This window comes from Symphalangus syndactylus, chromosome 5, assembly GCF_028878055.3.
Source record: "Symphalangus syndactylus isolate Jambi chromosome 5, NHGRI_mSymSyn1-v2.1_pri, whole genome shotgun sequence".
NCBI lineage: Eukaryota > Metazoa > Chordata > Mammalia > Primates > Hylobatidae > Symphalangus > Symphalangus syndactylus.
In genome coordinates, this window is record NC_072427.2 from 45777727 (window position 1) to 45790168 (window position 12442).

General features: G+C 35.4%; 1 protein-coding gene across 6 annotated transcripts in view; it reads left to right on the forward strand.

Annotated features, from left to right (window-relative positions):
• ICE2 (interactor of little elongation complex ELL subunit 2) overlaps window positions 1-12442 on the forward strand; it is a 62780-nt gene that overhangs the window by 24690 nt on the left and 25648 nt on the right. For all 6 annotated transcript variants that reach the window (XM_055278284.2, XM_055278285.2, XM_055278292.2 and 3 more), the window contains 5 exons: window positions 4203-4340; window positions 5528-5644; window positions 5808-5967; window positions 7190-7371; window positions 11139-12132. In XM_055278284.2, coding sequence (XP_055134259.1) covers window positions 4203-4340; window positions 5528-5644; window positions 5808-5967; window positions 7190-7371; window positions 11139-12132 — 1591 coding nt within the window. The remainder of the gene's footprint in view (window positions 1-4202; window positions 4341-5527; window positions 5645-5807; window positions 5968-7189; window positions 7372-11138; window positions 12133-12442) is intronic.

The following is a 12442-nucleotide window of genomic DNA, read 5'->3' on the forward strand; positions in this document are numbered from 1 at the left end:
ATAGTTTTAACTTATCACATGAAAATAAGTCTATGTTGATTTCAAGTTAATTTTTGTGTAAGATACAAGGCAAGGATCAAAGTTCATTTTTTTCCGTATGAATATCTAGTTGTTCTAGCATAGTCATTTTCAACTGAGAGTGACTTTGCCTCCTAATGGAAATTTAGCAATGTCTAGAGCTTGGTAGCAGTGCTGATGGCATCTAGTGGGTAGAGCCAGAGGTGCTACTAAATATCCTACAGTGTACTGGACAGCCTGACACTACAAAGAATTATGTGGTCCAAAATGTCAGTAATGCCAATGTTGAGAAACTCTGCTTTAGCAGAGTTTGGTTGAGAGGGGTATTTTTTTCCCTTACTGAATTACCTCGTCACCGTCATGTGGATCAATTTTTTTTTGGAGACGGAGTCTCCCTCTGTCACATAGGCTGCAGTACAATGGCGTGATCTCTGCTCACTGCAACCTCTCCCTCGCAGGTTCCAGTGACTCTCCTGCCTCGGCCTCCCGAGTAGCTGAGATTACAGGTGCCTGCCACCACACCCAGCTAATTTTTTTGTATTTTTAGCGGAGATGGAGTTCACCATGTTGGCCAGGCTGTCCTGGAACTCCTGACCTCAGGTGATCCACCTGCCTCCTTGGCCTCTCAAAGTGCTGGGATTACAGGTGTGAGCCACCGCACCCAGCCTGGATCAATTTTTTGACTATTTTGTTCCATTAATCTGTATGTCTGTCTTGATGCCAAAACCATATGTTTTGATAACTGTAGTTTTATAGTCCTGAGATCATGGGTTCTTTACATTCTTAGTAAATTTTGGAATCAGCTTGCCCATTTCTACAAAAATCTAGGTGGGATTAAAACACTGTTCAGCTAGATTGCTTTCCTTTCTTTTAAAAATAAAATCTGATAATCTCTTTTAATTAGAAAGTTTAGTGATTTACACCCATTGTGATGACAGTATATATTGATTTGTTTGTGCTTCTTTTACTTTTTCTGTTGTTTTTTTTTTTTAAACTCCTCTTGAGGAGATTGACATTTTTCCTAGTTTCCCTTTCTCTGTTGTTTTGGAATTTACATGTCTACTTTCTGTTCTCTTAGTGGTTACTCTTGAATTTTTATAGTCAATACTTCCATTATTCAATATCAACTAGCCTCCCAAATAATACATAAATCATAGAGCATTTTGACTCTCATTACATCCCTTCTGACTTGTATGCTATTTTTGTTGTAATGCTGTTTCTTTTTTAAACCTACCCACATTATTATTTTATATGGACTATGTTTGTTTTAATTTATCTACAGGTTTGCTAGATTTTGGCCCACCGTTTCTTCTTCTCAAACCTACCTTCTGAGATTCTTTCATTCTTCTTGAAATCCTGTGTATTCTATCTAGATGTGCCTTTGATGAGGGTCTCTTAATGGTGAACAATCTCCATTTTTGTTTATTTGGAAATCTTTTATCTCTCTTGTTCTCATTTTAGTAAGATCATTTTATTTCGTACACAATTCAAAGTTGGCAGTTACCTTTTTTCCACAACATTTAAAGATACAATCCTACTTTTTCATGTTATTGTTGAAAAATGCATTGTCTAATTGTCATTTCTTTTAGGGCTTCTGTCTTTTCTTACTGTACTTTAATTTTGGTGTTTTAGAGTTTCATAAAAATATGCTTTTTAATAAAATCCTGCTGGCTGATTGTGTTTATTGTGTCTGTGGATTTATAGCCTTCATCAGTTCTGGAGAATTCTCAACCATTTTCAATGATTGCTTCTCCTTCATTTTCTCGTTTCTCTTCCTAGGATTTCCAAATTTTTCTAAGGCTAGACCTCAGTCTATCCTCCATTTCTCTCTCTCTCTCTATTAAATTTTGCTAAAGTATACATAACAAAATTTACCGTTTTCACCATTTAAGTGTACAGTTCAATAACGTTAAATACATTTGCATTGTTACACAAGTATCACCACCATCCATCTCCAGAACTTTTCATCTTCCCAAACTGAAACTGAGTACCCATTAAACAGTAGCTCCCTGTTTCCGCTTCCCCTCAGTTCCTGGCAACCACATTCTGTTTCTGTCCGTATGAGTTTCACTATTCTAGGTTCCCCATATGAGAGGAAGCATACAGTATCTGTCTTTTTGTGACTGGCTTATTTCACTTAGCATAATGTCCTCAAGATTTGTCCAAGTAGTAGCATGTGTCAAAATTTCTTTCCTTTTTAAGGCTGATTAATATCCCATTGTGTGTTTGTGTGTGTGCACGTGTGTATATTACATTTAGTATATCTGTTCATCCATTGATGAACACTGGAGTTGCTTCCACCTTTTGGCTGTTATGAATAATGCTGTTTTGCACATAAGTGTACATATATCTGTTCAAATCCCTGCTTAAATGTAGAAGTCTTATGTTTGGCTTCCCACCTGATCTTAGAACTGGTTGAAGAATTTGCCCTCAAGCCACCTCACCTTTCATAGGTTTTCTTACTGCTCACTGCTCTAGTTTCTCCTCTATGTGTTGATTTATGGTTTTTGCATATTTTCCTTGCTTTTCACCAAGCCCAGAAATATTTTTCCTTTCCAGCCCAAAATAAAATTTAGGGAGCATTTTTTATAATGATAGATCTGTATTGTATAAATGCATGTGCTTTTGGTGTATTTAATTCTCAAGATATTTTGAGTATTAAACACTAATAGCACTCAGTGGGTAAGAGATGGGGAACAGCCTGAATCTTTTAATCTCCTGTGTTCAGTTAGTTATTTTTCAAAGAAAGATAAATTATTAGTATAAAACATTTTTTTTACTACATAAGCTAAATAATCCTTTAGTTAATTGAATACCTACCAGTTGTAAAATACTTTCGATAATTGTATAATGTATCAGAGTACAGGTGTAAAACTGTCTTAGATTTTCCTTTGACTCTCTTGCTGTAGTTACTGAATTAAGTAAATTCAGTTAAAACACCATAACATCCACCACAGTTTTACCAGAAATGATATGCCAATGAATATCTAACAAGAATAGTCTCTATTTCACATAGTTCTTATTTATCGCCTTCCTTTGCATATTCAAATTCTTGTAATAACTACCATAGGAAGGGAATGTTACAAGTGAAAGTTAACTAATAGTACAAATAAGGAGCAAAGATATTTTGCAGATATGAGTTTGCAGTTGACTCAGATTTTTTAAAACTTTTCCATATTAGTCCACATCTGTGTTAGTTACAAATGATACCATGAATTAAATATAAAGATCTTCCATGAAAAGCATAGATGAAGAGAGAAAATGTGAAAGATAGCAGGCAGTAGGGATTAGAAAAAGGGGGAAGAGGTTCTGAAACTGCAGATGAAAAGATATACTGGGGTAAAGTTATTGATTTGTAAGGTGACACATTTTACAAATATGTGAAGGGAGAGGGGTTGTAGATATATATGATAAAGATAATATATAAAGATGTCAAGAGCTTTTGTGACCTAAAATATTTTCTAAGACATTTCAGATAAGGTTCGTTGACAGAAGAAGAAAAAATATGTATCTTAGAAGATAATGTGTGTGTGTGTTTTAATCAAACAACTCTCCCCACCCCCAACAGCTGTGCATCTCTAAATTGTTTCTATATTATCAGAAGTGGCACATATTATTCTCACAAAAAGCTGTGAATTTTATTTACTTACTGATTACATTTCTTGATAAGTCATTAATATTTTGAAAACAGTTTGGAGGAAAGAAAATACTAAGTACTCCATCATTTGGATTAGTTATAACATTTCTCATTGATTTTTTTAGATTATAGATTAGAATGACCTGTAAGATAACTACTTCATTAATTCATTGTGCTTGGGAATGTTTTTAGAGTATACTACTTAATTTCTAATTATTCATGTAACTGCTTTTATTGCAGAAAAGTGTGTTGAAATTTTCATGTGCCTTTAACAGTTTCTTAACATGGAAAATATGATATTATGTGTCTTCTCTAATTTTAAATTTTAATGACACTGCTAATTTTAGTATTAAACGTCAATATTTTAAGTAACTGGGTTAAAAATATGAAAATAAAGAATATACAATGTGTGTATTAGTAGCTTGATTAATGAAATCGGGCTCATTTTTGCAATGAATAATTACAGTCACATGTAACTAAAAATTTTCTTTTTGCATTATTAGAGAAATACAATACAAATGAATTTTTCTTAATTTCTATTTCTCAGAAAATTTTAAGAGCTTGCATTGAACAAGTGAAAAAGTATTCAGAATTCTATACTCTCCATGAGGTCACCAGCTTAATGGGATTCTTCCCATTCAGAGTAGAGATGGGACTAAAGTTAGAAAAAACTCTTCTTGCATTGGTAAGGTTTATTATCAGAGGATATAAGCTTTTTTTTTGTCTGAAATATTGTGTGTGTGTGTGTGTATATATATATTTTTTTTTTTTGAGACAGAGTCTCTCTCTTGTCGCCTGGCGTGTAATGGCATGATCTCGGCTCACTGCAGCCTCCACCTCCCAGTTTCAAGTGATTCTCCTGCCTTAGCCTCCCGAGTAGCTGGAATTACAGGCGCCTGCCACCAAGCCCGGCTAATTTTTGTATATTTAGTAGAAATGGGGATTTCACCATGTTGGCCAGGCTGGTCTCGAACTCCTGACCTCAGGTGATCCACGTGCCTCAGCCTCCCAAAGTGCTGGGATTACAGGAGTGAGCCACTGCACCTGGCTCATGTATATTTTATATAGACATTATATTTAAATTTTAAGCAATAATTAGATAACTTTTAAAATATGTAATACCAATCTGTTTCCCTTTCTTTTTATTCTATGGATACTAACACTTGATGTTTTTAAAAATGTCACTACTTTGTTCCTTGATTTTCTTTTCTTACCACCCATCTGAATGCCCCTGAATACAGGCAGAAAGCCCCTTTTTTTAATGGGATTTTATTCACAAACATATTGGAAACGAGTGTGTGGAGAGGATATTTTGGAGTTTCTACCATCCCGTTATGATTTGTATCTCCTAAAAGGAGAGGATAGACTTTAAAGTGGCAGGAAAAATTCTATGAAACTGGTCTGGTATGATGGCTCACGCCTATAATCCCAGCACTTTGGGAGGCCGAGGCAGGCGGATCACTTGAGGTCAGGAGTTTGAGACCAGCCTGGCCAACATGACGAAACCCCGTTTCTACTAAAAATACAAAAATTAGCTGGGCGTGCTGGCACACACCTGTTATCCCAGCTATTCGTGAGGCTGAGGTGAGAGAATTGCTTGAACCCAGGAGGCAGAGGTTGCAGTGATCTGAGATCATACAACTGCACTCCAGCCTGGGCAACAGAGTGAGACTTAGTCTCAAAAAAAAAAGCACAGGTAGCGGTTGTTAAGCAAAAACATCAATATCTTGGCATAAAGTTTCTAAATCTGATGTTTACATTTAGTAGAATGATAAAGTTCAAGTTAAGAGTTTCATATGATGAAAGATACTTTTCTTAGAAAAAAATACATTGCGATTTTTGCAATAAAATGATTTTTTTTTTCATATTTAGGGCAGTGTAAAATATGTGAAAACAGTATTTCCCTCAATGCCTATAAAGTTGCAGCTCTCAAAAGACGACATAGCTACCATCGAAACGTCGGAACAAACAGCTGAAGCTATGCATTATGTAAGTACCAAGGCAACATTGGATCTTCCTAAATAATCTTTTATATCTCACAAAATATATCTAACCTGATTGTCCTAAAGTCCCCTTTCTGACTTTTTTTGTTCTTTATTGAAGAAATTTTCAATAAGTATAACCAAGTAACAAATTACTTGTTGTTTTTCAGGATATTAGTAAAGATCCAAATGCAGAGAAGCTTGTTTCCAGATATCACCCTCAGATAGCTCTAACTAGTCAATCATTATTTACCTTATTAAATAATCATGGACCAGCGTACAAGGAACAGTGGGAAATTCCAGTGTGTATTCAAGTAATACCTGTTGCAGGTTTGTGATTTGCTATGTCAAGTAATGCTCTCAAAAAAGAGAGGTTGGACCGCATGTTCTCACTCATAAATAGGAGTTGAACAATGAGAACACATGGACCCAGAGAGTGAAACAACACACACCGGGGCCTGTCGTGGGGTGGGGGGCAAGGCGAGAGAGAGCATTAGGACAAATACCTAATTCGTGCAGGGCTTAAAACCTAGATGACAGGTTGATAGGTGCAGCAGACAACCATGGCACATGTATAGCTATGTAACAAACCTGCACATTCTCCACATGTATCCCCAAACTTAAAGTAAATTTTAAAAAAAAGAAAAAAGAGGTTGGAACCATTTCATTTCAGCTGTCTAAATATAGGTGGTCAGTTGTCAGATATCAAAGTACTGATTTAAGGAGGATATAAGTTTGACACATGCAGTAAAACTTTTTTATGTATAAAGCTACTATAGGCTCAGCACTACTAAATGGATTAATTAGGTCTATAGCACCTGTAGTCGTGTTTAAGGGTGAGAGTTAGAGACAAAATGATGGCATAGGGTGGCCAAGAGATACATAAAATGTTCAAGTTGTTCTGTCTTTCACTGAAATGAAAGGAACGTTGTACTTTAGTAGACAATCTCAAATGGGTGAGTTTTTATGACTTATTTACTTGTTCGTTACTGGAATTTGGAATAATAGTAAGTCTATACATATAAGCAATAGGGTAGTCTTTGTTTTGACAATAAAATTAATATTTGCATATTAATTCCTGTATATAAGAAATTATGTCCATACTGTTTTGATATTTAATTTTTTAAATATCTTTCAGAATTAATATATATCACAGCATAAATATAATAAATGAAAGACTATGTCTGCTGAAACAAAACTACAAATTAGAGTTAAATGTAATATATTCTATGTGGTAAATATTTCATCACTTTTTGCAAGTTCCTATAAGAAACTGAGTAATAATGACAGTAAGAATATAATAGTAAAAACCAGAAAATCCTCTTTAAACATTGCTAGGAAGACATTTTTCTCCTGCCAGTTGGATTTTCTTGCCCTTAGATTTCTAAAGGACTTCAATATCTGCTAGTCTAAGGGTAGCAAATATATGGGACATGTGCTGCCATTCTCCTGTGTCTCTTTGTTTGGTGATCCTTATGTCATACATCCTGTTTTTAAAAAATATATCACTATTAGATACTAATCACCTCTTTTCTTTGGTTTCTGTTTTAAGGTTCAAAACCGGTTAAAGTAATATATATTAATTCACCACTTCCCCAAAAGAAAATGACCATGAGAGAGAGAAATCAAATCTTTCATGAAGTTCCATTAAAATTTATGATGTCCAAAAACACATCTGTTCCAGTCTCTGCAGTCTTTATGGACAAACCTGAAGAGTTTATATCTGAAATGGACGTATGTAATGCTTTTTTTTCCCCTAAGGGGAATGTACTTGTTTATCCTTTTGAAGCATAAAGTTTTATTCCAAATCCCTAAACCTAGTGGTTAAAAATACAGGCTTTAGATTCAAACTTAAACTGAATTTCGAGTCTAGCTAGACTTTAGGCAACTAACTTAACCTCCCTCAGCCTAAGTTTTCTCTTTTCATACATGAAAGGAAGTAGTACCTACTTGACAAGGTTATTATGAGGGTTAAGTTTGATATTTTATGTTAAAGGCTGAGCACAGTTTTTAGTTATGTATGTAGTGAAAACTCCTTGATGGTGGTGGTTAATATGAGGTTTTGTTTAATTGGTCTCATTCATATTCAAGAGTTTTATTTTTTTGACATGGAACCTCGCTCTGTCACCCAGGCTGGAGTGCAGTGGTGCGATCTCTGCTCACTGCAACCTCCGCCTCCTGGGTTCAAGCGATGCTCCTGCCTCAGACTCCCAAGTAGCTGAGATTACAGGTGTGCATCACCATACCCAGCTAATTTTTTGTATTTTTAGTAGAGACGAGATTTCGCCATGTTGGCCTGGCTGGTCTCAAACTCCTGACTTCAGGTGATCCACCTGTCTCAGCCACCCAAAGTGCTGGGATTACAGGCGTGAGCCACTCTACCTGACCCATATCTAAGAGTTTTTAAGTGTGAAAAGGAACAGATGAGCTTAATTTGATTGGTACGGAAAGTATTTGGCCAGATTGTTAATCTTCAGTATACTTAGTAGCTATGTGACCTCGGGCAGATTACATAATATCTCTGTGTCTAGTTTGCTTATCTGTAAAATGGGCGTCATGATATTACCTAACTCATGGGATTGTTTAGGTTTAGATGAATTTGTACATATAAAGCATTTAGAGTAACACTTGGCACTCTGTAAATATTAGCTTTTATTTTTCTGTATTTTAAAATATTTTTTCCATGATTTTTAAATACATTGTTTATAGAGAACTTGATTCATTCATTCCATAAGTTTTTATTGAGCAGATACTATTCTATGCAGGGAGGAAGCAGCAGTGAATAAAAACAAAACCTGTTTTCCCTCAGACCTTAAATAAGCAGCAGAGGGCTCAGATACAGTAAAATAGCAGGTAGTGGTAAATGCTACGGAGAAAAATAAAGTAGGTTAAGGGGAAATAGAGAGATGAGTGGGGAAGGGGTCATTTTATATTCACGATTAAGAAGGCTTTTCTGAGGATAGGAAATGTGAACAAGAGACTTGAGTAAAATGAGGAAGCAAACAAAATTTTAAAATAAAATATAAAAATGTTTTTCTTGTACTTAAGAGCTCATACGATTTTAAGGATATTGGCCTTTTGGTTTTTATATTTATGTTTGTCTCTTTGCCATTTGCCTTTTAATATTTTTATGATACACATGTCATAAAGCATTTTTAACTTATGTTTTCTTCTTACACATTTTACTTTTAAAAATCTGCCTAAAACTTATATTGAGGTGAAGGTCAGGCAGAAACAAGAAGAAACATGAGGTAGGTTAAGAGGGATGAAAATTGATGGTGGCTTCTTTCAGTAATGGTAGACCAGGTAATTTGGACCCTCCTTTTATTGATGACATCTAAATAAGCTGGACAAATATTAAAATGTCTTTCTTAGAAGCATCAAAAAGCTAACAAAATAGTGAGGAATTACAGGGCTGAGATACTGAAGAAGACAGGATTCCCAGAAGGTAAGCCTATTACTTAGGGTCATTTTTGCCGTGGATTATATTTGCCAGTTCTGAAGAGGCAACTAAGAAAATGAACTGTGCTTTTGGCAGCATTATAGGACTAGGGGGATAAAAGAAAAACTTCAGTTTTCCGCCAAGGGCCTGGACCCCAAAGGGGCTGCACCTCAGGAGTCGGTGAACCAGAAGTAAATGAGCTTTCTCTGAAATTACAGCCTGCGTTTTCAGGCCCTGAACTTGGAGTAAAATGCTTTTTCTGGATTGTGCAGGTGTCTCCAAACACCTAGCAAAAGTAAATAAAAATGAGAGGATGATAATGCTTTTTTTGCCTCAAATTATTTTACTTCTTAATGTCTATTAGTCTAATTTATGTTGCTAAGTATTCTGGAATTATTTTGATTTCTGTAGTCCCAACAATTTGGAATGTTTTTAAATTTTCAAGTGCTTGAGTTTATTGTTTGTTTACATTTTTCTTAATGATATCTAATTTTATTTCTTTCTGAACATAGAATAAGACTTTATCAGATTCTGCTTTGGTCTATATTGAGATTTTCTTTGTATATTATAGTTCATTTTTTGAAATGCCCTTTGGATTCTTGGGAAGGGAAAAAGTATATCTTTGTAGTCTGTTTACATATGTATTTTCAATCTTTCATATACATTTTCATTGTTTAATATTATTCATACCTTCTGTATTCCTTTTTATTTTTTACATAGAGACAGTATCTCATTGACCTAGTATAATTGTGTTTGTGTCAAATTTTTCTTTTATTTTTCAGTTTGTGTAATAAAAATTTATGACCACTATCTATCTATCATGGATTTTCTCTTTTTTCAAACTAGCATTTCTCCCTTTTCTATATAACGCTTTTTGCTTTGAATTCTGCTTTGTCTAACACTTTCATTGCTATTCTTCTTTTTATGTCTTGATGGCATCTGTAGTTGTTTTGTTTTTAACCTTTTTGTGTAGGAATGCCTCACATAAGCAGCATATAGTTTAATTTTACTTTTTTACTAAATTTGGTAGTCTTCTAGTAGGAATTACCATTCACTAGCTACCATTTACTGAGAGGCTACTTATTATGTGACAGGCACTATGCCAAGAGATTTTCTATATATAATTTCTCACTTAATCTTTAGAACAAATCCAAGAAGATGCCCCTGCTGTACCTGTTTTAGAGATGAGGCCGTTGAGGTTCAGAGAGGTTAAGTAACTTACATGAGTTGATCTTTCTTACTCACTACTGGTGACTGTTAGAACCTTTCTCTTAAATCCTGCACTGTAAGGCAAGTGGATGTACATAACCCGTTACCAAATTTCTATGGTATTTAAAGTGCTCTGTCAGATTGAAGAGAGACCTTCTGGTGCTTGTCTCCTTGTAGAGGGGACAGTGTAGTCCTGAATAAGTTAAAGCTGTGTGTAGTTTTTCCATTACCAAAACAGTACATGAAAAACAACATTTATGACTTCATGTCTCAGAATAGAATAAACCACCTTCTGTCAGTTTCTGCCCCATCTTTTATTGCTGAGAGTTGTTTTCCCTGGGTAGTTGTGGAAAGAAAGTCACTGGTTGATATTAAGGGTGCACCAGAAGCTGGCGACACTTCTCTGGATGCATTAGAAGCAGTGTCCTCACAGTGGCAGAGGGACTTTCCTCCTGGTCAGCTAAGACCAAGTGTCTCTGCAGGAGTCTATGGAGTAGACATAAATGAAAATCTGCCTCCCGTTTGGCCCTACATTTCTTCTTTGTGGTCTTGTCTGTTTTTTGATTCGTTGAAATTCCTCTTGAGATGTGGTAGTCCGTAAATATTCCATTTCTTGTGCTATTATAACTTGGCAAATTTGCCTGTTATCATGAACATTTCAGTGGGAAAATAAGGTTAATAATAGCTGGTAGTAGTTTGTTGTCATCTTAAACAAGAACCTTTACAACCATTAGACTTTTCTTTCTACTTTAAAAGAGCAGGAAGTATGTATGACAGGGATAGGGACATTAAGAGATAGGTAGGGTGGCTTGAAATTTTTACTAATACTTTACCAACTTATTTACTTAAGATGTCCTGTGAAGTCAATGAGTGCCGAAAAATTGAGAGTCTTGAAAACTTGTATCTGGATTTTGATGATGATGTCACAGAACTTGAAACTTTTGGAGTAACCACCACCAAAGCATCAAAGTCACCAAGTCCAGCAAGTACTTCCACAGTACCTAACATGACAGATGTTCCTACAGCCCCCAAAGCAGGAACTACAACTGTGGCACCAAGTGCACCAGACATTTCTGCTAATTCTAGAAGTTTATCTCAGATTCTGATGGAACAATTGCAGAAAGAGAAACAGCTGGTCACTGGTATGGATGGTGGCCCTGAGGAGCACAAAAATAAAGATGATCAGGGATTTGAATCATGTGAAAAGGTATCAAATTCTGACAAGCCTTTGATACAAGATAGTGACTTGAAAACATCTGATGCCTTACAGTTAGAAAATTCTCAGGAAATTGAAACTTCTAATAAAAATGATATGACTATAGATATGGTACATGCTGATGGTGAAAGACCTAATGTTCTGGAAAACCTAGACAACTCAAAGGAAAAGACTATTGGATCGGAAGCAGCAAAAACTGAAGATACAGTTCTCTGCAGCAGTGATACGGATGAGGAGTGTTTAATCATTGATACAGAGTGTAAAAATAATAGTGATGGAAAGACAGCTGTTGTGGATTCTAACTTAAGTTCTAGACCAGCTAGTCCAAATTTTTCCTCAGGACAGGCTTCTGTAGGAAACCAGACTAATAATGCCTGTAGTCCTGAAGAGTCATGTGTTTTAAAAAAACCTATCAAACGAGTATATAAAAAATTTGATCCAGTTGGAGAGATTTTAAAAATGCAGGATGAGCTCTTAAAGCCAATTTCCAGAAAAGTACCCGAATTGCCCTTAATGAATTTAGAAAATTCTAAACAGCCTTCTGTTTCTGAGCAATTGTCTGGTCCTTCAGACTCCTGTAGTTGGCCGAAATCTGGATGGCCTTCTGCATTTCAGAAGCCAAAAGGACGTAAGTAAATATTTACAAAGAGCTTACATTGTTTTGCTTGTTCTTTTTCCTTAGGTTTTTCTCTCTCGTTCCTTTACTTTGTTATAACCTGTTTTGTAAGTGTCATATAGTCACTGATATTTCATTTTTTCAACTATTGATCAGTATTTCAGCTTCCAAAATAATCCTCTCTAGATATGTATACAAAGGCGTATGGGTCTTGCAACTTGTGTTTATCTAACATGTACAGTGACTGCTAAGCTATAGGTAATGTGATTTGTCAAATTGATGAAGGGTAAGTGCATCCAGAATAATCATAAACATTGATTGA